This window comes from Larus michahellis, chromosome 30, assembly GCF_964199755.1.
Source record: "Larus michahellis chromosome 30, bLarMic1.1, whole genome shotgun sequence".
Classification (NCBI taxonomy): Eukaryota; Metazoa; Chordata; class Aves; order Charadriiformes; family Laridae; genus Larus; species Larus michahellis.
Window position 1 is genome coordinate 861,060 of NC_133925.1, and position 19,720 is coordinate 880,779.

Sequence of the window (19,720 nt, forward strand, 5' to 3'; positions counted from 1 at the left end):
TATCCCCCCCCATGACCCCCTAGTGACCCCCATAACCCCCCCAATCCCCCCCCAGGGACCCCCACAACCCCCTAGTGACCCCCATAACCCCCCAATCCCCCCCCAGGGACCCCCATAACCCCCCATATCCCCCCCCATGACCCCCTAGTGACCCCCATAACCCCCCAATCCCCCCCCAGGGACCCCCATAACCCCCTAGTGACCCCCATAACCCCCCATATCCCCCCCCATGACCCCCTAGTGACCCCCATAACCCCTCATAACCCCCCCAGGGACCCCCATAACCCCCTAGTGACCCCCATAACCCCTCAGATCCCCCCCCAGGGACCCCCTAGCCCCCCAGACGCCCCCCCGGGCGGGCCGTACCCAGCAGCACGCCGCACTGCCGCCTGAAGACCCGCACCAGCCCCAGCTGCAGCAGCGCCGCCAGGTAGAGGGAGCAGCGGGGGGGCGGGGCCCCGGGGGGCGGGGGCGGCACCTCCCACCCGCTGCGCCCATTCACGAACGCCACCAGCGCCGCGCTGCGGGGGGGGGGGGGAGGGAGAGGCGGGGTCACGGCCTCGGCCAATCGTACACCGGGGGGGGCGGAACCGCCGTGGGTCCATTCACCCCATTGGTCAGCAGAGGGAGGGGGCGGAGTCACCACCGTCCCATTCACTCCATTGGGGCGTGAAGGGGGCGGGGCCAGGACGGCCCGGTGACGCGCAGGGGGGAGGCGGAGCCACGGCGGTCCATTCACCCCATTGGCCCGCAGGGGGAGGGGGCGGAGTCAGGGTCGCCTATGAACACGCAAGGGGGCGGTGCCAGGGCAAACCCCTTCACCCCATTGGCCCGCAGAGGGAGAGGGCAGAGTCACTGCCGTCCCATTCACTGGCGCGCAGAGGGAGGGGGCGGAGCCAGCGTGGCCCCTTCACCCCATTGGGCCGCAGAGGAGGGGGCGGAGTCATCGCCATTCCGTCCACCCCCATTGGGCTGCAGAGGGAGGGGGCGGAGTCACCGCCGTCCCATTCACCCCATTGTCCTGCAGAGGGGGCGGAGTCTCTGCTGTCCCATTCACCCCATTGGCCCGCAGAGGAAGGGGGCGGGGTTACCGCCATCCCATTCACCCCATTGGCCCGCAGAGGGAGGGGGCGGGCCCGGGGCGGCCCGTTCATTCCCATCGCGACCCCGTTTCTGGCAGAATTCGCCCCAAAGCGCCCCGTCCCCGCCCCCCCCCGGCGGTACCAGGTGTGGGGCACGTCCACCCGCAGGTACTCCCGCCGCACCAGCCGCGAGCTGCAGGTGGCCGCCAGCCTGGGGGGGGGGGGGGGGGGGAAAGACCCAAAATCAGCCGCTTTCACCCCAAAAAGAACCCGACCCCCCACCACCCCGAGCCCCGAAATCCCCCGTTTCAGCCCAAAACGGCACCTACCAGATGACGCCGAAGCAGCCGCTGCGGCGCTGCAGCACCTCGGGGTAGTAGAACATGGCGGCGGCCCAAAAAAGCCTTCAATTGGCCCCAAAAATCTGGGGCGGGGCGGCAAAAAATAGGGGGGGGGGAGGAAAAAAAAAAGAAAAACCCCCAAAATTGGGGCAACGGCGGCGAGGAGGGGGGGGGGGGGGTAAAACCCCCTCCGAGACCCCCAAAAGACCCCCCCCCGAAAAAACGACGTCACGCAAAATAGAGCAATATAAATAAATAAGCGGCTTAAATAAATTAACTGGTTTAAATAAAAGGCGGGTTTGGCCCCAAACCCCCCCCCCCCCCCCAAGTGCGTTAAAATTATGAATTGAGGTTAAAAAAAGGCGGCCGAAAAGGGCAGCTTTAGCCTCGAAATGGAGCGAGTTTAAATAAATTTAAATATTTTCACCCAAATTTAAATAGTTTTATATTAAATAACATTAAAATCACTTCAGCGAATTGAAGCGCTTAATCCGCAATAACTAAAGAGGTTTAAAACCCCACTTTTTTGCCCCAAAAGCCCAGGAAAAGACCTCAAAACTACCCCCCCCCCCCGCCTTTAAAATCCCCCAAATTTAAATATAATAATCTAAATAAATAAAAGATTATTAAAAAAAGCCGGAGTTGGCCCCAAAATCCCGGGAAACAGCCCCAAAAGCCGGCACGGACCCGGTTGAAATGTTAAATAAGGTTAATTCATACAATATCTTAACTTATTAATTTAAATAAATAGGTTTTAAAAGGTATTTTAGGGGGAAAATTGCTTTAAACTCCTAAAAGTTCCCCAAAGCGGGAACTCCAGCCCCATACATGTTAATTTAAATAAATTAAGCCTTTGAAAAAGCCGAATTTGGCCCCCAAAATCCCCCAAACCGGCCCCAATCGCGGCCCCTCCCCCCTTCTAAACGTCTCGCTTTAATTAACAGATTAATTTAATTAAGAGCGTTTTGCTCAAAACCTCCCCCCCGCCAAACCGCAAATCCAATTAAGATCAATTCAACCCTTTAACCCCCGAATTTCGGTCGAAAAGGGTCCCAAACCGGCCCAAATAAAGCCTTAAAAATTAGCGGCTGCTAACTGCACCCGCTAATTAACCCCTAATTAAGGGCCGGGCCGGCCCCGCCCCAACTAACGCCCCTCCCCGCCCCCCGTTAATTAATTTAAACCGCCGCTGCTCTCCACCGCCTCTCGGGAGGTCGCTGGGGGGCAGTCAGTCGCTAATTAGTCATTAATTAGCGCTAATTGGCGCCGGAGCCGAGGGGAACCCGCCGCTGTCGCCCGCCGCCGCCCGACGGAGGGGGCAGGCGGCGCGCCCCGCCTTATATCACCTCGCCCCCCCCCCGCCGCCAATCAGCGACCCGCTCGCCTCAGCGCCGCCGAGCCAATCAGCGCCTCGCTCCCCTCAGCGAGGGGGCGGGACGACAGCGGCGGGAAAGCGGCGACCAATCGGCGCCTCCCTCCCTCCCCCTGGAGACAGCAGAGCCAATGGGAGGCCTTCCCTCCTTGCGGCACCGGCCAATCAGCGGGCGCCGCCGCTTTCCCGGGCTTTCTCCTCAGCGTGAGGGAGCGGCGGCGGGCAGACAGCGGCGGGGGGCGAAGGCGGCGGGTGGGCGTTCCGTTCTCTCCGGACCTCACGGACGCGGTGATGGGCTGTGGGTCCCGGGGGGGGGGGTTCGGGCGCGTCTGTGGGTCCTGGGGCGGGGGGGCGTCAGTGGGTTCCAGAGGCGCTGGGGTTCCTGGGGGGGTTCGGGAGGGTCCCGGGGCGTCTGGAGGGTCCCGGGGTGGGGGTGTGTGGTGTTCCTCTTGGTTCCGGGGCGGTCTATAGGTCCTGGCGGCGGGGGGGGGTGGTGGTGCTGTGGTTCCCGGAGTGTCTTTGGGGTCCCGGGGTTTTCTGTGGGTCCCGTGAGGGGGAGTTGGGGGTCTCGGAGGTTGTCTATGCGTCCCGGGGGAGGGTTTATGGCGGTCCCGGGGGGTTTCTGTGAGTCCCGGGGGGGGGAAACTATGGATCCCGGGGTGTGTGTGTCCCTATAGGGCGGGGGGGGGGCAGAGATGGGGCACTTGTGGGGCAGCCGCAAGCCCCGCCCCTTCGAAGCCTGGCCCCCCCATTGGCTCTGCTTCCCCCAGGCCCCGCCCCCCTACCCCCGCCCCCCTCCGAGGCCCTGCCTCCCCATTGGCTCCGCCTCCCCCCGAGGCCCCGCCCCCTCATCACGCGTGGGCGTGGCCAGCGCTGCCTTTATTGACCCTGCCGGGAGGGGGGGGGCGTGGCCAGCGCCGCGTTCTTCAATGGCGCGGGGGGGCGTGGTCAGCGGCGGGGGGGCGTGGCCAGCGGCGCCTCCGTCTCCAGCAGGCGGCGCAGGCGCCGGTCGTAGTCGGCTTCGCTCTCGGCCGGGTCGCGGGGCGGTCTCCCGGCCGGTAGGTGGCGTTCTGCCGCCGCCCGTAGTTCGGCCCGCGAGTAGAGACGCGCCGGGTCCAGCCCGTGCTCGTTGATGAGCCCCACCAGGTACTCCGTGTAGTGGCCCCTGCCGGCCGGGAGGCGCGTACGGCCTCAGCCCCGACCCACAGGGACCGCCCCCCCCCCCCCCCCGGTGCCCCACAGGCACCCTAAATGCCTCTTAGGGACCTCAGACACCCCCCAAGGGACCCCCAGGTGCCCCACAGAGGGCCCAGGTACCCCATAGGGACCCCTAAATGCCCCATAGGGCCCCCCCCAGTACCCCAGAGGGACCCCCATGTGCCCCATAGGGAACCCAGACACCCCATAAGGACCACATATCACCCCCCCACGACTGTCCCATATGGTCTAAAGACCCCCCTGGGACCCCATAACGACTCCCAGGTGCCCCATAGGGACCCCAACTCCCCCCCCCCCCCCCCCCAAGGGACTCCCAGGTGCCCCACAGAGGGCCCATAAGTGCCCTCTAGGGGCCTGAAATGCCTCTCCTGGGACCCCCAACTGCCCCACAGGGGACCCGAACACCCCTGAGACCCCCAGGTTCCCCACAGGGGCCCGTAAGTGCCCCATAGGGACCCCAGGTACCCCATAGCGACCCCCAAGTGCCCCACAGGGGGTGCAAACATCCCCCCAAGACCCCCAGGTGCCCCACAGTGACCCTATATCGATTCCCTATCACCCCCCCAGTGCCCCATAGGGCCCAAACATCCCCCCCGGGGACCCCAAAGTGCCCCACAGGCGCCCCTAAATACCCCATAGGGACCTCAAAGAACCCCCAAGTGCCCCATAGGGCCCACCCCATAGCGCCCCACTCACCGGCAGAGGCCGGCGTGGCCTGGGGGGATGTCTCTGCCACAGGGCTCGTCCCGCAGCCCGGCCCCCGTCTCCTTCTGCTCCAGCACCCCACAGCCCCCTGCGCCACAGCCTCAGCGCCCGCCCCACGCCTGCCCCACACTTGGGGGGCATGGCGGGGGTGGGTGGGAAAAGGGGGGAAAGGGGGGTCCCCACCTCCGGGCACAGGCTGGGCTTCGGCCGGCGGCTCCGTGTCGAAGGGCACCCCTCCTTCCTGGGGGGCAGGCGACCCACAAGTGACCCACAGCAACCCACAGCCACCCCCAACTGCCCCACTGCGACCCACAAGTGTCCTGTAGAACCCCACCACTGCCCCACAGCGAGCCCCAAGCACCCTATAGTGCCCCATAGAGAGCCCCAGCTGCCCCATAGAGAGCCCCAGCGACCCCCAAGTGCCCCACTGCAGCAAAGTGCCTCACAGTGACCCCCAACTGCCCCATAGAGACCCACATGACCCCCAACTACCCCATAAAGACCCACATGACTCCCAGCCGCCCCACAGCGGCCCCCAAGTGCCCTCCAGATGCCCTCACACCACCCCAGTGCCCCCCCCGCCCCCTCGGCTCCTGCCCAACAGCCCCGCCCCCCGCCCCACAGCTGCCCCATAGCGCACCCGCAGGAGGCGCTGGAGGCGGGGGGGCTCCCAGTCGCGCAGGTAGAAGAGGCAGTCGCGGGGGTGGTGGCCGTGCAGGGACCCCCGCAGGGGACAGCCCTCCTCGGGGCAGCGCTGGGGGGGGCCTCAGACCCACGGCCGCCCCACAGCGACGCCCTGCCCCACGGCAAACCCCCCGCCCCACAGACACCCCCAGGGAGAGACACCCCCCTGCCCCGTGGGGACTCCCTCCAGCCCCCTAGAGGACCCCCCTGCCCCACAGGGATCCTGTGGAGACCCCTTGAGCCCCATAGAGACCCTCTGCCCCACAGAGACCTCCTCCAGCCACATAGGGACCCCTTCAGCCCCATAGAGACCCCCAGGGAGAGTCACTCATCCCCACAGAGACCCCGTGGGACCCCCCTCAGCCCCACAGGGACCCCTTCAGCCCCATAGAGACCCCCAGGGAGAGTCACTCATCCCCACAGAGACCCTGTGGGACTCCCCTCAGCCCCACAGGGACTCCTCCAGCCCCATAGAGACCCCACCCCCGCCCCACAGGGACCTTGTAGGGCCCCCCCCAGCCCCATAGAGACCCCCCTCAGCCCCACAGGGACCCCTTCAGCCCCATAGAGACCCCACCCCCACCCCATAAGGACCTTGTGGGGGCCCCCCCAGCCCCACAGGGATTCCTCCAGCCCCGTACAGACCCCACCCCCGCCCCATAGGGACCTTGTAGGGAGCCCCCCAGCCCCATAGGGACATCCCCCCGCCCCATAGGGACCCCACAGCCCCCCCACCCCACGGCCCCCGCCCCACTCACGTCCTTGGGGTGGAAGGGGTGCCCGCAGGCGCAGCAGAAGTGGTGGCGGCACTGGGAGCACTGGCAGTGCAGGCACCCGCCCCGCGCCAGCGCGAACCACACCCCACACCGTGGGCACGCTGTGGGGCACACGGGGGGCAGGCATGGGGCAGCTGTGGGGCTGGGCCATAGGGCAGGGCCATAGAGCAGGTGTGGGGCTGGGGTGTGGGGCAGAGTCATGGGGCAGTGGGGCAGATAGGGGGCAGGTGTGGGGCAGGGCCATAGTGCAGAGCCATGGGGCTGGGCCATGGGGCTGGGCCATGGGACAGGCGTGGGGCTGGGACGTGGGGCAGAGCCGTGGGTCTGGGCTGTAGGGCTGGGGCATGGGGCTGGGACGTGGGGCAGAGCCATGGAGGTGGGCTGTGGGGCAGGGCCATGGGGTAGCTCTGGAGGTGGGCTGTGGGGCAGAGCCATAGGGCTGAACCATGGGGCAGCTATGGGGCTGGACTATGGGGCAGAGCCGTGGGGCTGGGCTGTACCCACACACCACCACATGCAGTGCCATGGGTGTCTTGTCCCCAGCCCCCCAAGTGAGCCATGGGGCAGGGTGACCCCCCCGCCCAGTTCCCAGACCCCCAAGTGCTGTGGGGCACCCACCGATGCCGTGTTCCCGCAGAAAAGCCGCCAGCCCCACGGGCGCCGCTTGTGGGTCACGGGCGCCCAGCCAGGCCCCGAACTCGGCGCAGGAGAGGGAGGCGTGTTGGGGGTCCCACTGCCAGGGGGGGCGGTGTCACCCCACGGCGACCCACAGCCGCCCCAGTGACCTACAGGGACCCATAGCGACCCCCAGCCACCCCATAGGGACCCACAACCACCACATAGTGACCCACAGGGACCCATAGCAACCCATAGCGGCCCCATAGGGACCCCCAACACCCCATGGGTGCCCCATAGTGACCCACAGCCACCCCATGGGGACCCACACTGCCCCATAGTGACCCACAGCTGCTGTATAGGGTCCTCCAACACCCCATAGTGACCCACAGCCGCCCCATAGGGACACACAGCGACCCACAGATGCCCCATAGTGACCCACAGCCAACCCACAGGGCCCCACAACTGCCCCATGGGGACCTTCCAGCCCCATATTCCCCCTCAGCCCCACAACCCCCCAGCATCACATCCTGCCCCAGCCCCACATCTTTCCAGTTCCACATCCCCCTCCTCAGCCCCATAGGGTCCCCCCAGCCCCACATCTCCCCACATCCCGCACCGGGCGCTGGCAGCGGGGGCAGAAGCGCTGCTGGCACTGGGGACACTGGGCCGGGCCCTGCTCCGCCTCGAAGATGAACCCAAACGAGCACTTGGGGGGCAAGGGGGGGAGGGGGTCAGCCCCACGGCCTGACCCCCAGAGTCCCCCCCCCCAGCCCCATAGACACCTCCCCTGCCCCATAGAGCTCCCCGCTCCGGTTCCACAAACCCGCTCCAGCCCCATAGATCCTTCCCACAGACTCCCCCCTGCCCCATAGATCCCCCCACTGCCCCACAGATCCCTTCCCCCAGCCCCACAGCTCCCCTCCCACCCCGTAGAGTCCTCCCAGTTCCACATTCCCCCCCCTCCAGCCCCATAGCTTCCCCCCCTCTGGCTCCACAGACTCCCCCCGGCCCTATAGATCCCTCCCCCAGCCCCATAGATTCCCCAGCCCCACAGAGCCGCCTTCTGCCCTATAGCGCCTCCTTCTGCCCCCCCCAGGCCCCCCGGCCCCCCACCTGGATGCACCAGAGGAACTTGGGGTCCCGCAGCAGCTCCAGCTCCGTCAGCTTCTGGGTGAAGAGCTGGTAGGTGTCGGGGTCCAGGCACTGCCGTAGCTGGGGGGCAGCCGTGGGTCAGACCCCCACGCAGCCCCACAGCCCCCGAGAGCACTCGGGGGGGCACCGCAGACCCCACCCCGTGAGCCACTTGTGGGGCAGAGAGTCCCTTGCAGGGCAGAGCGCCCCTCTGGGACCCATTTACGGGGCGCGGGGACTTGGGGGGCGGCCCCTCCTGGCCCAGGTGGGGCGGCGGGGGGAGGGGGGCGATGTGGGGCGGGGTGTGGGTCGCAGACCTGGGTGTCGAGGGTGGAGAAGTAGCAGAGGCGCTGCCCCTCGTCGCCCAGGTCGGGCTTGCCGCAGGCGGGGCACACCAGGTCGCGCACCCCCCGCTCCTTGACGCCGATGGTGAAGTGCAGGCGGAAGCACTCGGGGCACAGCGGGCACTCGCAGCCCGTCAGCCACTGCATCTGCCGGGGGGGGGGGGGCGGGGGGGGGTCACGGCGCCCCGCAGGCCCCCCCCCCGCCCCCTCCCAGTACCCCCCGGTTTCCCCGCTCCACCCCCCGACCCCCCATTCCCGCCCCCCCCCCCCCCCCAGTTTCACCATTCCCCCTGTTTCCCCCCAGTTCCCCCCATCCCCTCCCAGTCCTCCCCAGTCCCCCCCAGTTTCCCCAGTCTCCCCCATCCTCTCCCAGTTCCCCCCATCCCCCCCCCCAGTCCCCCCCAGTTTCCCCCATCCTCTCCCAGTTCCCCCCATCCCCCCCCCCCAGTCCCCCCCAGTTTCCCCCATCCTCTCCCAGTTCCCCCCAGTTTTCCCACATTCCCCAATTCCATCCCAGTCCCCTCCCAGTTCCCCCAATTTCCCCAGTTCCCTCCATCCCCCCCCATCCCCTCCCAGTTCCCCCAGTCCCCCCCCCATTTCCCCCGTCCCCTCCCAGTTCCCCCCATCACATCCCCTCAAGGTCCCCCATCCCCTCCCAGTTCCCCCAGTCCCCCCAGTTCCCCCCAATTTCCCCAGTTCCCTCCGTCCCCTCCCAGTTCCTCTCATCCCCTCCCAGTTCCCCCAGTCCCGTTTCCCCCATCCCCCCCAGTCCCCCCCACTTCCCCCCAATATCCACAGTTTCCCCCGTCACCCCCCAGTTTCCCCATCCCCACCAGTTTCCCCAGTCCGTTTCCCCATCCCCTCCCAGTTTCCCCCATCCCCCCCCATTTCCCCCGTCCCCCCCCAGTTCCCCCCAGTTTCCCCGGTTCCCCCATCCCCCCCCAGTTCCCTCCATCCCCCCCCAGTTCCCCCAGTCCCCCCCCCAATTTCCCTCATCCCCTCCCAGTTCCCCCCAGTTTCCCCGGTTCCCCCATCCCCCCCCAGTTCCCCCAGTCCCCCCCCATTTCCCTCATCCCCTCCCAGTTCCCCCCAGTTTCCCCGGTTCCCCCATCCCCCCCCAGTTCCCCAGTCCCCCCCCCCCATTTCCCTCATCCCCTCCCAGTTCCCCCCAGTTTCCCCGGTTCCCCCATCCCCCCCCAGTTCCCCCAGTCCCCCCCATTTCCTCATCCCCCCCCAGTTCCCTCCATCCCCCCCCAGTTCCCCCAGTCCCCCCCAGTTCCCCCATCCCCTCCAGTCCCCCCCAGTTCCCCCCGTGCCCCCCGCGGTACCTGCTGGCGGGGCAGCCCCCCCCCGCAGACGGCGCACTCGCAGCGCAGGCGGCGGCGCAGGGCGGCGCGGTCGGGGCAGAGCCCCACGGCCTCCACCAGCTCCCCCAGCGCCCGCGGGCCCAGCCCCAGCTCCCGCCCCAGGCTGGCCACCAGCACGGCCCGGCCCCAGCTCGCCACCCCCAGCGTGGCCAGCGCCCGCCGCACCACCGCCTGCCGCCGGGCAGGGGCTCAGCCGGGCTGCGGGCCCCCCCGCGCCCCCTCACAGAACCCCCCCAGGAACCCCAAACCCCTCCCAGTAACCCGGACCCCCCTCCCAGTGACAGAAACCCCCTCCCAGTAATCCAAGATCCCCTCCCAGTAATCCAAGACCCCCCACCAGTAACATAAAGCCCCCTCCCAGTAACACCAGCCCCCATACCAGTAACCCCGGACCCCCTCCCAGTGACAGAAACCCCCTCCCAGTAACCCCAGACCCCCTCCCACTAACATAAACACCCTCCCAGTAACCCCAGGCCCCCCACCAGTAACCCCGGACCCCCTCCCAGTAACCCAAGACCCCCTCCCAGTAACCCAGGACCCCTTCCCAGTAACCCCAGGCCCCCTCCCAGTAACCCCAGGCCCCCTCCCAGTAACTCCAGACCCCGTCCCACTAACATAAACACCCTCCCAGTAACGCCAGGCCCCACCAGTAACCCCGGAACCCCCTCCCAGTAACCCAAGACCCCTCCCAGTAACCCAGGACCCCTTCCCAGTAACCCCAGACCCCCTCCCAGTAACAGAAACCCCCTCCCAGTAATCCAAGACCCCCTCCCAGTAATCCAAGACCCCCCACCAGTAACATAAGCCCCCTCCCAGTAACCCCGGACCCCCTCCCAGTAACACCAGCCCCCATACCAGTAACCCCGGACCCCCTCCCAGTGACAGAAACCCCCTCCCAGTAACCCCAGACCCCCTCCCACTAACATAAACACCCTCCCAGTAACCCCAGGCCCCCCACCAGTAACCCCGGACCCCCTCCCAGTAACCCAGGACCCCTTCCCAGTAACCCCCAGGCCCCCTCCCAGTAACCCCAGACCCCCTCTCAGTAACCCCAGACCCCGTCCCACTAACATAAACCTCCTCCCAGTAACCCCAGGCCCCCCACCAGTAACCCCGGACCCCCTCCCAGTAACCCAAGACCCCCTCCCAGTAACCCAGGACCCCTTCCCAGTAACCCCAGGCCCCCCTCCAGTAACCCCGGACCCCCTCTCAGTAACCCCAGACCCCGTCCCACTAACATAAACACCCTCCCAGTAACGCCAGGCCCCCCACCAGTAACCCCGGACCCCCTCCCAGTAACCCAAGACCCCCTCCCAGTAACCCAGGACCCCTTCCCAGTAACCCCAGACCCCCTCCCAGTGACAAAAACCCCCTCCCAGTAATCCAAGACCCCCCACCAGTAACATAAGCCCCCTCCCAGTAACCCCGGACCCCCTCCCAGTAACACCAGCCCCCATACCAGTAACCCCGGACCCCCTCCCAGTGACAGAAACCCCCTCCCAGTAACCCCAGACCCCCTCCCACTAACATAAACACCCTCCCAGTAACCCCAGGCCCCCCACCAGTAACCCCGGACCCCCTCCCAGTAACCCAGGACCCCCTCCCAGTAACCCCAGGCCCCCTCCCAGTAACCCCAGACCCCCTCTCAGTAACCCCAGACCCCGTCCCACTAACATAAACCTCCTCCCAGTAACCCCAGGCCCCCCACCAGTAACCCCGGACCCCCTCCCAGTAACCCAAGACCCCCTCCCAGTAACCCAGGACCCCTTCCCAGTAACCCCAGGCCCCCTCCCAGTAACCCCGGACCCCCTCTCAGTAACTCCAGACCCCGTCCCACTAACATAAACACCCTCCCAGTAACGCCAGGCCCCCCACCAGTAACCCCGGACCCCCTCCCAGTAACCCAAGACCCCCTCCCAGTAACCCAGGACCCCTTCCCAGTAACCCCAGGCCCCCTCCCAGTAACCCCGGACCCCCTCTCAGTAACCCCAGACCCCGTCCCACTAACATAAACACCCTCCCAGTAACCCCAGGCCCCCCACCAGTAACCCAAGACCCCCTCCCAGTAACCCCAGGCCCCCTCCCAGTAACCCCAGACCCCATCCCACTAACATAAACACCCTCCCAGTAACCCCAGGCCCCCCACCAGTAACCCAGGACCCCCTCCCAGTAACCCCAGGCCCCCTCCCAGTAACCCCAGACCCCGTCCCACTAACATAAACACCCTCCCAGTAACCCCAGACCCCCTCCCAGTAACCCCAGGCCCCCCACCAGTAACTCCAATCCCCCTCCCAGTAACCCCAGACGCCCTCCCAGTAACCCCAGACCCTGTCCCAGTAACATAAACACCCTCCCAGTAACCCCAGGCCCCCCACCAGTAACCCCGGACCCCCTCCCAGTAACTCCAATCCCCCTCCCAGTAACCCCAGGCCCCCCACCAGTAACATAAGCCCCCTCCCAGTAACCCCAGACCCCCTCCCAATAACATAAACCTCCTCCCAGTAACCCCAGGCCCCCCACCAGTAACTCCAATGCCCCTCCCAGTAACCCCAGACCCCCCACCAGTAACAGAACCCCCCTCCCAGTAACATAAACCCCCTCCCAGTAACCCCGGACCCCCTCCCGGCACACACGCACCTGCTGGTCGGGGCTCTGGGAAGTCGAGGGGGGGCTGCTGGGGGTCCCAGAGGCGGCGCAGGAAGGGCTGGAGCCGCCGGCGCTGCAGGTCCCCCAGCGCCCCCCAGGCGTCCCCCCCGTTCTGGTAGAGGGCCCCGCCGCCGCCGCCCGCTCCCCGAACCCCAGCGCCGCCAGCACCCGCAGCTGCGCCGGGAGGGCCCAGTAAGGCCCAGTACGGCCCAGTGTGAGACACCCTCACCCCCCTTCCCCGCCCCAGTATGGCCTTGGGGCCTGGGGGGGGGACCCACCAGCAGCTCCCAGTAACACCAGTACGGCCTGGTGTCCCCCCGGCCAGGCTCTGCCTGAGCCGCATGGCCACGCCCCCAATCCTGCTAGACACGCCCATCCACCATTGACCCCGCCCCTAAAATCCCTAACCACGCCCACAGCCCATTAACCCCCTGGCTATTTGGCCACGCCCCCGGCTCTTTAGCCCCGCCCCGTGCCTGCTGACCACGCCTCCAGCTCTTTAAATCCGCCCACCCACCACCAACCAATAGTTGTGCTCCCGTGGCCACGCCCCCACCTTAAAACCCGCCCCTGCACTCCAAGCCACGCCCCCTCCTCCCAGCGCTGCCCTATAGGGAAAGGGAAACCCCGCCCCCAGCCCATTGGCCCCGCCCCTCCCAAGCCCCGCCCCCCAGCCCGGCACGCACCTGCCGGCGGCGGTGGCCCATGGCGGCCTGCAGGGCGCGCTGGGGTGGCCCTGGGCGCGGGCCCAGGCGCGGGCGGCCTCCCGCAGGGACAGGGCCCCCAAGGGCCCCCCGCCTCGGCCTCCCCCCGCCTCTCCGCCGCCCCGCCAGCGCCCCCAGCGCCGCCCCCAGCCCCGCCAGCGCCCGCCCCACCGCCCGCCCCGCCGGGGGGCCCTGCTCCAGCGCCGCCCCCACCACCGCCTCCGCCGGAACCCCGCCGCCTCCGCCGCTGCCGGGATGGGGGGGGGGTCAGCCCGCGGGGTGGCCACGGACACCCCCCCCCTTGCCCCCCCCCCCCCCGCCCCGTCTCACCCTGACGATGGCGACGACGCGTCGCCCCCCTCCAGCAGCCGCTGCTGCCGCCGCGCCGGGGATCCGGGGGGGGCTCCGGGGGGTCGGGGGGGGCTCCCCCCCACGGCCGGGGCCCTGCGCTGGTTGCGGGGGGGGCGCCGTCCCCCCCCCGCGGTGACACACCTCACACCCCCCTCCCGGGCGGCGGCGGTTCCAGTAGGTGCAGTGGGGGCACTGCCAGCCCTGGGGGGGGGGGGACACGGGGGGGGGGTCCTTTGAGCGGGGGGGGGGGGAGGCGGGCGCCTGGGCCCCCCCTCCTCCCCGCCCTATAGACGGGGGTCCAGCCCCATAGATGTGGGGCCCAGCCTATAGATGGGGGGTCACCCCGGACGCCTGGGTTCCCTTTCGGGGGCGGTTCTGGGGGCTCCCGCACTCCTGGGTCCCTCCTCCCCCATAGATGTGGGTCTGGGACGCCTGGCTGCTTTCTGCCCCATAGTTGTGGGTCCAGCCCCATAGATTTAGGGCCCCCCCCACCACCACCCCCCGGACAACTGGGTTCTCTTTCTAGGGAGATCCCGACACCTGGGTCCCCTTTTTCACCCCCCCCCGGACACCTGGGTTACCCCCAAACGCCTGGGTGCCTTCTGCCCCATAGATGTGGGTCCAGCCCCATAGATGTGGGCCCCCCCCCCCCCCCCGAGACTGACCTGTGGGGCGGGGGGGGGCCTCCGGGCGAGGCGGGGGCGCTCGCAGACCTCGCAGAGGACGCTGGGGCCGGGGTTGAGGAAGGTGCAGGAGGCGCAGGCCCAGCCCCCCGAGTCGCCGCTGCCGGGGGGCTGCCCCACAGATGCGGGGGGCTGCCCCACAGCGCCGGGGGGTTGGCCCTTAGGCATAGGGGATCGCCCCGCGGAGGTGGGGGGCAGCGGCATGGAGCTGGGGGGCTGCCCGGCGGAGGTGGGGGGCGGCCCCCCGGATGCGGGGGGCAGCCCCGTAGCGCCGTGGGGCTGCCCCACGGAGGTGGGGCGCTGGCAGGTCTGGTGTGGCCACGGGGGGAGAGAGGAGCTGGGGGGCAAGAGAGGGGGGGGTGAGGGACCCCATAGAGCCCCATAACCCCCGCTATGGGGCTAGAAGGGATTTGGGGGGAGGTCCTGTGGGTCCTGTGGGGCTATAGGGCACTTGGGGGGGGGCTATAGGGGATTTGGGGGGGGGGGGGGGGCACGGGGCTGCCCCAAGGCCCACAGGGATTGTTTGGGGCGCTATAGGGCAGGGCTGGGCCGCTATAGGGCAGCTTAGGGGTCGCTATAGGGCAGCTTAGGGGTCGCTGTAGGTTACCTGAGCTCTCCCCGCGGGGGGCTGCTGCCGGGGGGGGTCCCGCCTGGGGGGGGGGGGGCAAGAGCCTCAGCACCCGCACGGCACCTATGGGGCACCTACAGACCCCCCAGCCCCTATAGAGCCCCCCCAGCCCTATAGATCCCCCCCAGAGCCCCCCCAGCCCCTATAGATCCCCCCCAGAGCCCCCCAGCCCCTATAGAGCCCCCCTAGAGCCCCCCCAGCCCCTATAGAACCCCCCCAGCCCCTATAGATCCCCCCAGAGCCCCCCAGCCCCTATAGAACCCCCCCAGCCCCTATAGATCCCCCCCAGAGCCCCCCCAGCCCCTATAGAGCCCCCCCAGCCCCTATAGAGCCCCCCCAGAGCCCCCCAGCCGTATAGAGCCCCCCCAGCCCCTATAGAGCCCCCCCCCAGCCCTATAGAGCCCCCCCCAGCCCCTATAGAGCCCCCCCCCCCGTGCCCCCCCCCTACCTGTGGGGCCGCCCCCAGCCCTTATGGGCAGCGAATCCGGCACCAGCAGCTCCTGGTTGGGGGAGGGGGGGGGAGAGGAGCCCGCCCAGTTCACACCAGTACAGACCAGTATGGACCAGTGACACCCACCCCCTCCCCCTGGTACCGCCCAGTCCCCCCCAGTACAGCTCTGTGCGCCCCCCAGTCCCTCCCAGTACGGCTTTGTGCCCCCCCAGTCCCTCCCAGTACTGCTCTGTGCCCCCCCAGTCCCTCCCAGTATGGCTCTGTGCCCCTCCCAGTCCCCCCCAGTACAGCTCTGTGCCCCCCCAGTCCCTCCCAGTCCCCCCCAGTCCCCGCTCACCTCGCCCCCCCCTGCCAGGATGTCGGTGAAGAACTGGGGGTTGGGGTGCTGGTTCTGGAGGTGGGGAGGGGACACAGCGTCAGAGCCGCACCAGTATAAACCAGTACAGACCAGTATCCCCCAGTATGTCCCAATCAGTCCTTTCCGTCCCCTGCAGTGCCGTCTAATCCCACCCCAGTGCCTCCCAGTCCCCCCCAGTGACCCCCCCCCAGTCCCTCCCAGTGCCCTTCAGTCAACCCCAGTCCCCCCCAGTGACCCCCCAGTGCCTCCCAGTCCCTCCCAGTGACCCCCCCAGTCTGTCCCAGTCCCCCCCAGTGACCCCCCCCAGTCCCTCCCAGTGCCCTTCAGTCAATCCCAGTCCCCCCCAGTGCCTCCCAGTCCCCCCCAGTGACCCCCCAGTGCCTCCCAGTCCCCCCCAGTGACTCCCTCAGTCTGTCCCCGTCCCTCCCAGTGCCCTTCAGTCAATCCCAGTCCCCCCCAGTGCCTCCCAGTCCCCCCCAGTGACCCCCCCCAGTCTCTCCCAGTGACCACCCAGTCCCCCCAGTCAATCCCAGTCCCCCCCAGTGCCTCCCAGTCCCCCCCAGTGACCCCCCCCCAGTCCCCCCCCGTGCCCCCCAGTGCCCCCCAGTGTGCCCAGTTGCTGACGGCCAGCAGCAGGTCCAGCTCTGCGCGCAGCAGCAGGACGTCGGCGGTGACGGCGGCCACGCGGGGGCCGTGGGGCGCCCCCTGCCCCGGGGGGAAGCTCAGCCCCTCCCCCGTCTCCTCCGTGTAGCCCAGCAGGCGCAGCACCCCCCGGCCCCCCTGCGAGACAGGCCAGGCGCGCCGTGGGGCGGGGGGCAGCGGGGCCGGGGGGGGGGCCGGGGGGAGCAGTGGCGTCCCATGGGGGGGAACTGGGTCCCATGGCGGGGGATTGGGATCCTATAGGGAGGGATTGGGGTCCTATGGGGGGAGTGGGGTCCCATAGGGGGGGAACTGGGGCCTATGGGGGGAGTGGGGTCCCATGGCGGGGGGGGGAGCTGGGGCCTATGGGGGGAGTGGGGTCCCATGGGGGGAAATAGGGGCCTATGGGGGGAGTGGGGTCCCATGGCGGGGGGGGGAGCTGGGGCCTATGGGGGGAGTGGGGTCCCATGGGGGGAAATAGGGGCCTATGGGGGGAGTGGGGTCCCATGGCGGGGGGGGGAGCTGGGGCCTATGGGGGGGATTGGGGTCCCATGGAGGGGAAACTGGGGTCCTATGGGGGGAGATTGGGGTCCTATAGGGAGGGATCGGGGTCCTATAGGGGAGATTGGGGCCTATGGGGGGGGGATTGGGGTGATTTAGGGGGGATTGGGGTCCTATGGGGAGGGATCGGGGTCCTGTGGGGGGCAATGGGTCTTACGGGGGGGAGTGGGGCCTATGGGGGGGATTGGGGTCCCATTGTGGGGGGGGAATGGGTCCTATAGGGGGTACTGGGGTCCCATGGCAGGGGGATTGGGGTCCTATAGGGAGGCATTGGGGTCCTGTGGGGGGCAATGGGTCTTATGGGGGGGAGTGGGGTCCCATGGGGGGGGGGAAATGGGTCCTATAGGGGGTACTGGGGTCCCATGGGGGGGAACTGGGACCTATGGGGGGGGGGAAATGGTCCTATAGGGGGTGTTGGGGTCCTATGGGGGGGGGAAATGGGGTCCCCTGGGGGGAGATTGGGGTCCCATGGGGGGGAACTGGGGCCTATGGGGGGAGATTGGGGTCCCATGGGGGGGAACTGGGGCCTATGGGGGGGGATTGGGGTCCTATGGGGGGGGGGGGAAATGGGTCCTATAGGGGGTGCTGGGGTCCTATGGGGGGGGATTGGGGCCTATGGGGGGGGATTGGGGTCCCATTGTGGGGGGGGGAAATGGGTCCTATAGGGGGTGCTGAGGTCCCATGGGGGAGGACTGGGGTCCTACAGGGGGGATTGGGGCGCTACGGGGGGGGATTGGGGTCCCATGGGGGGAGTTGGGGGTCCCACGGTGCGGGGGGGGGGGCCGCGTACCCGAATGGCGCCCACGGTGCTGCGGAAGACGGGGTTGCCGAAGCGCACGCCCCGCCAGTGCCGGGGGGGCCGGGGCTGCAGCAGGTTGCGCCCGTATTTCTCCAGGATGCTCAGCGCCGTCCGCAGCCCCCCCAGCCCCGACGGAGGGTCCCCCCCCGCCGCCTAAAGGGAAGAAAAACCAGGGGGTTGGAGGGGGCGGGGGGGGGGGGGGCAAAACCCAGCACCCCCCGCGCCTCTTAAATCGCCCCCCAAACCCCCTAAACCCCCCCTCCAACGTATCCCAAAATCCTCACCCCCCCCCGAGTTACAAACCCCCCCCCACCTAAAAATTGACCCCACCCCCCCACTGCCCCAAATCACCTCCCACACCCCAAAATCGCCACGTCGTACCCAAAGGTCACCGCCCCCCCACCCCATAAACCGCTCTCCTGCACCCCAAAATTACCCCTCGGGCCCCTAAGTTGCCCCACAACCCCCCCCCCCCCCCCCGAAAAAAAAAAGGTACCAGCCGCAGGTTGTCCCGCAGCAGCCGGACCCCGTCCAGGTGGCGGCATTTGGCCGGGGGGGGCAGGGGGAGCCCCAAAAGGGGGCCCAGTTCGGGCGGCGTCGCCTCCCCGGGTTCCCGCAGCAAAGCCGCCTCCAGCGCCGCCCGCAGCGGGGGGAGCTCGGGGGGGGACCCCCCTTCCTCGGGCTCGGGGGGCGCCCCTTGGTGGGGGGAGGGGGGGGCGGCGAGGGGGGGGGACCCCCCAGGGGCTTGGGGGCTCCCCCGGGGTTCGGCCTCTTCCGCCATCACCTGGGGGGGGGGGGGGGAAGAGAGATTTAGGGGGGGGTTAATGAGCCCAAACCCCCCCCCCCACCGGGGGTCCTGTGTCCCCCCCCCCCCCCCCACAAAGTCCCGGGGGGGGTGTGTGTTTGTATGAGAAAAATCTGCTTTGCGGGGGGGGATTCTTGTCAAAAAAAGGCGCTTTTTGGGGAAGTTGACATCAGAAAAGGCTGGTTATTGGGGAATTTTTGAGAGGAGAGCATCCCGGGGGGGGGGATTCCTGTCAGGAAAGGATTCCTGGGGGGAAATTCCTGTCAGAAAGGGATCCTGGGGGGGGAATCCTGTCAGAAAGGGATCTCTGGGGGGAAATTCCTGTCGGAAAAGCATCTTTGTGAGGGAATTTTTGTCAGAAAAGGACCTCTGCGGGGAAATTCCTGTCAGAAACGGATCCCTATGAGAGAATTTCTGTCAAAAAATGATTCCTGGGGGGAAATTCCTGTCAAAGGGATCCCGGGGGGGGTGGAATCCTGTCAGAAAGGGATCCCTGGGGGGAAATTCCTGTCAGGAAGGGATCCCTGGCATGAAATTCCTGTCAGAAACAGATCCCTGGGGACAAATTCCTGTCAGAAAAGCATCTTTGTGAGGGAATTCCTGTCAGAAAGGGATCCTGGGGGGGAGGAATCCTATCAGAAAGGGATCCCGGGGGGGGAATCCTATCAGAAAGGGATCTCTGTGAGGGAATTCCTGTCAGAAAAGGATGCCTGGGGGGGAATTCCTGTCAGAAAAGGATCCCTGGTGGGGAATTCCTGTCAGAAAGGGATCCCTGGTGGGGAATTCCTGTCAGAAAGGGATCCCTGGTGGGGAATTCCTGTCAGAAAGGGATCCCTGGGGAGACAATCCTGTCAGAAAAGGGTCTCTGTAAGGGAATTCCTGTCAGAAAAGGATCCCTGGGCGGGAATTCCTGTCAGGAAGGGATCCCTGGGGGGGAATTCCCGCCAGGAAAGGGTCCCTGGTGGGCGGTTCTTCTCGGGGGTGGGGGTTCCCTGTGAGGGTGTCCCGTGTCGCTGCCCGGGGAATTCCTGTCAGCAAAGGCTCCCCCGCCCCCTGCGAGGGACCCCAGAGCCGGGTGCGTGCCAGGGTCCGGCGGTAGCGGGGAGAACTCGGGGAGCCCCAGCCCCGCGGCGGGGTTAAGCCGGGGAGGGAGGGGGGGGGGACACACACACGGAACGACACCGGGGAGCCCCGGCCTACCTCAGGGGCCGGGGGGGCGGGGAGAAGAGGCGGCGGCAGCGCCCGCCCCGACCGGCGGCGCCTGCAAAATGGCGGCGGCGGAAGAAGGGGAAAGTGGCGGCTTCCCGCCCCGGCCGTGACGCCACGTCCGGCCACGCCCACGGAAGGGCTGCCCGCACCAATTATGGCGGCGGCGCCGCTCCCTCCATGCGCATGCGCCGCCTTTGGCCACGCCCCCCCAGGGCAGCCCGCGCTCCCAATGGGCGGCGGCGGCCCCG

The 19,720-nt window shown here is 68.0% G+C and overlaps 2 protein-coding genes across 2 annotated transcripts in view; one reads left to right on the top strand and one right to left on the bottom strand.

Annotated features, from left to right (window-relative positions):
• The window catches only part of DHRS1 (dehydrogenase/reductase 1), a 9,148-nt gene extending 8,813 nt beyond the window's left edge, over positions 1-335 (top strand). The window contains exon 9 of the mRNA XM_074567887.1: positions 325-335. Within this exon, the coding sequence (XP_074423988.1) occupies positions 325-335 (11 nt within the window). The remainder of the gene's footprint in view (positions 1-324) is intronic.
• A 3,324-nt stretch (positions 336-3,659) lies between these two features.
• On the bottom strand, positions 3,660-19,566 carry RNF31 (ring finger protein 31). The gene is made up of 21 exons (XM_074567888.1): positions 19,464-19,566; positions 17,955-18,242; positions 17,450-17,611; positions 16,084-16,239; positions 15,439-15,492; positions 15,099-15,150; positions 14,630-14,672; positions 14,005-14,359; positions 13,319-13,540; positions 12,971-13,235; positions 12,268-12,458; positions 9,600-9,809; positions 8,245-8,418; positions 7,910-8,008; positions 7,413-7,502; positions 6,797-6,911; positions 6,161-6,279; positions 5,359-5,472; positions 4,902-4,959; positions 4,710-4,806; positions 3,660-3,960 (listed from the first exon to the last, which is right to left on the bottom strand). The coding sequence occupies exons 2-21, from the start codon at positions 18,237-18,239 to the stop codon at positions 3,744-3,746; spliced, it is 3,078 nt and encodes a 1,025-aa protein (XP_074423989.1). The 5' UTR covers positions 18,240-18,242; positions 19,464-19,566; the 3' UTR covers positions 3,660-3,743.
• Between the last annotated feature and the right edge of the window lie 154 nt (positions 19,567-19,720).

Excerpts from the sequence above, each read along its gene's own strand:
- RNF31 (XM_074567888.1), bottom strand. The coding sequence starts at position 18,239 with ATGGCGGAAGAGGCCGAACCCCGGGGGAGCCCCCAAGCCCCTGGGGGG. Across the intron at positions 14,360-14,629 it reads CCCCCGCGGGGAGAGCTCAG|CTCCTCTCTCCCCCCGTGGC; the intron begins GTAACCTACAGC and ends CTTGCCCCCCAG. Across the intron at positions 8,009-8,244 it reads TCTCCACCCTCGACACCCAG|CTACGGCAGTGCCTGGACCC; the intron begins GTCTGCGACCCA and ends GCTGCCCCCCAG.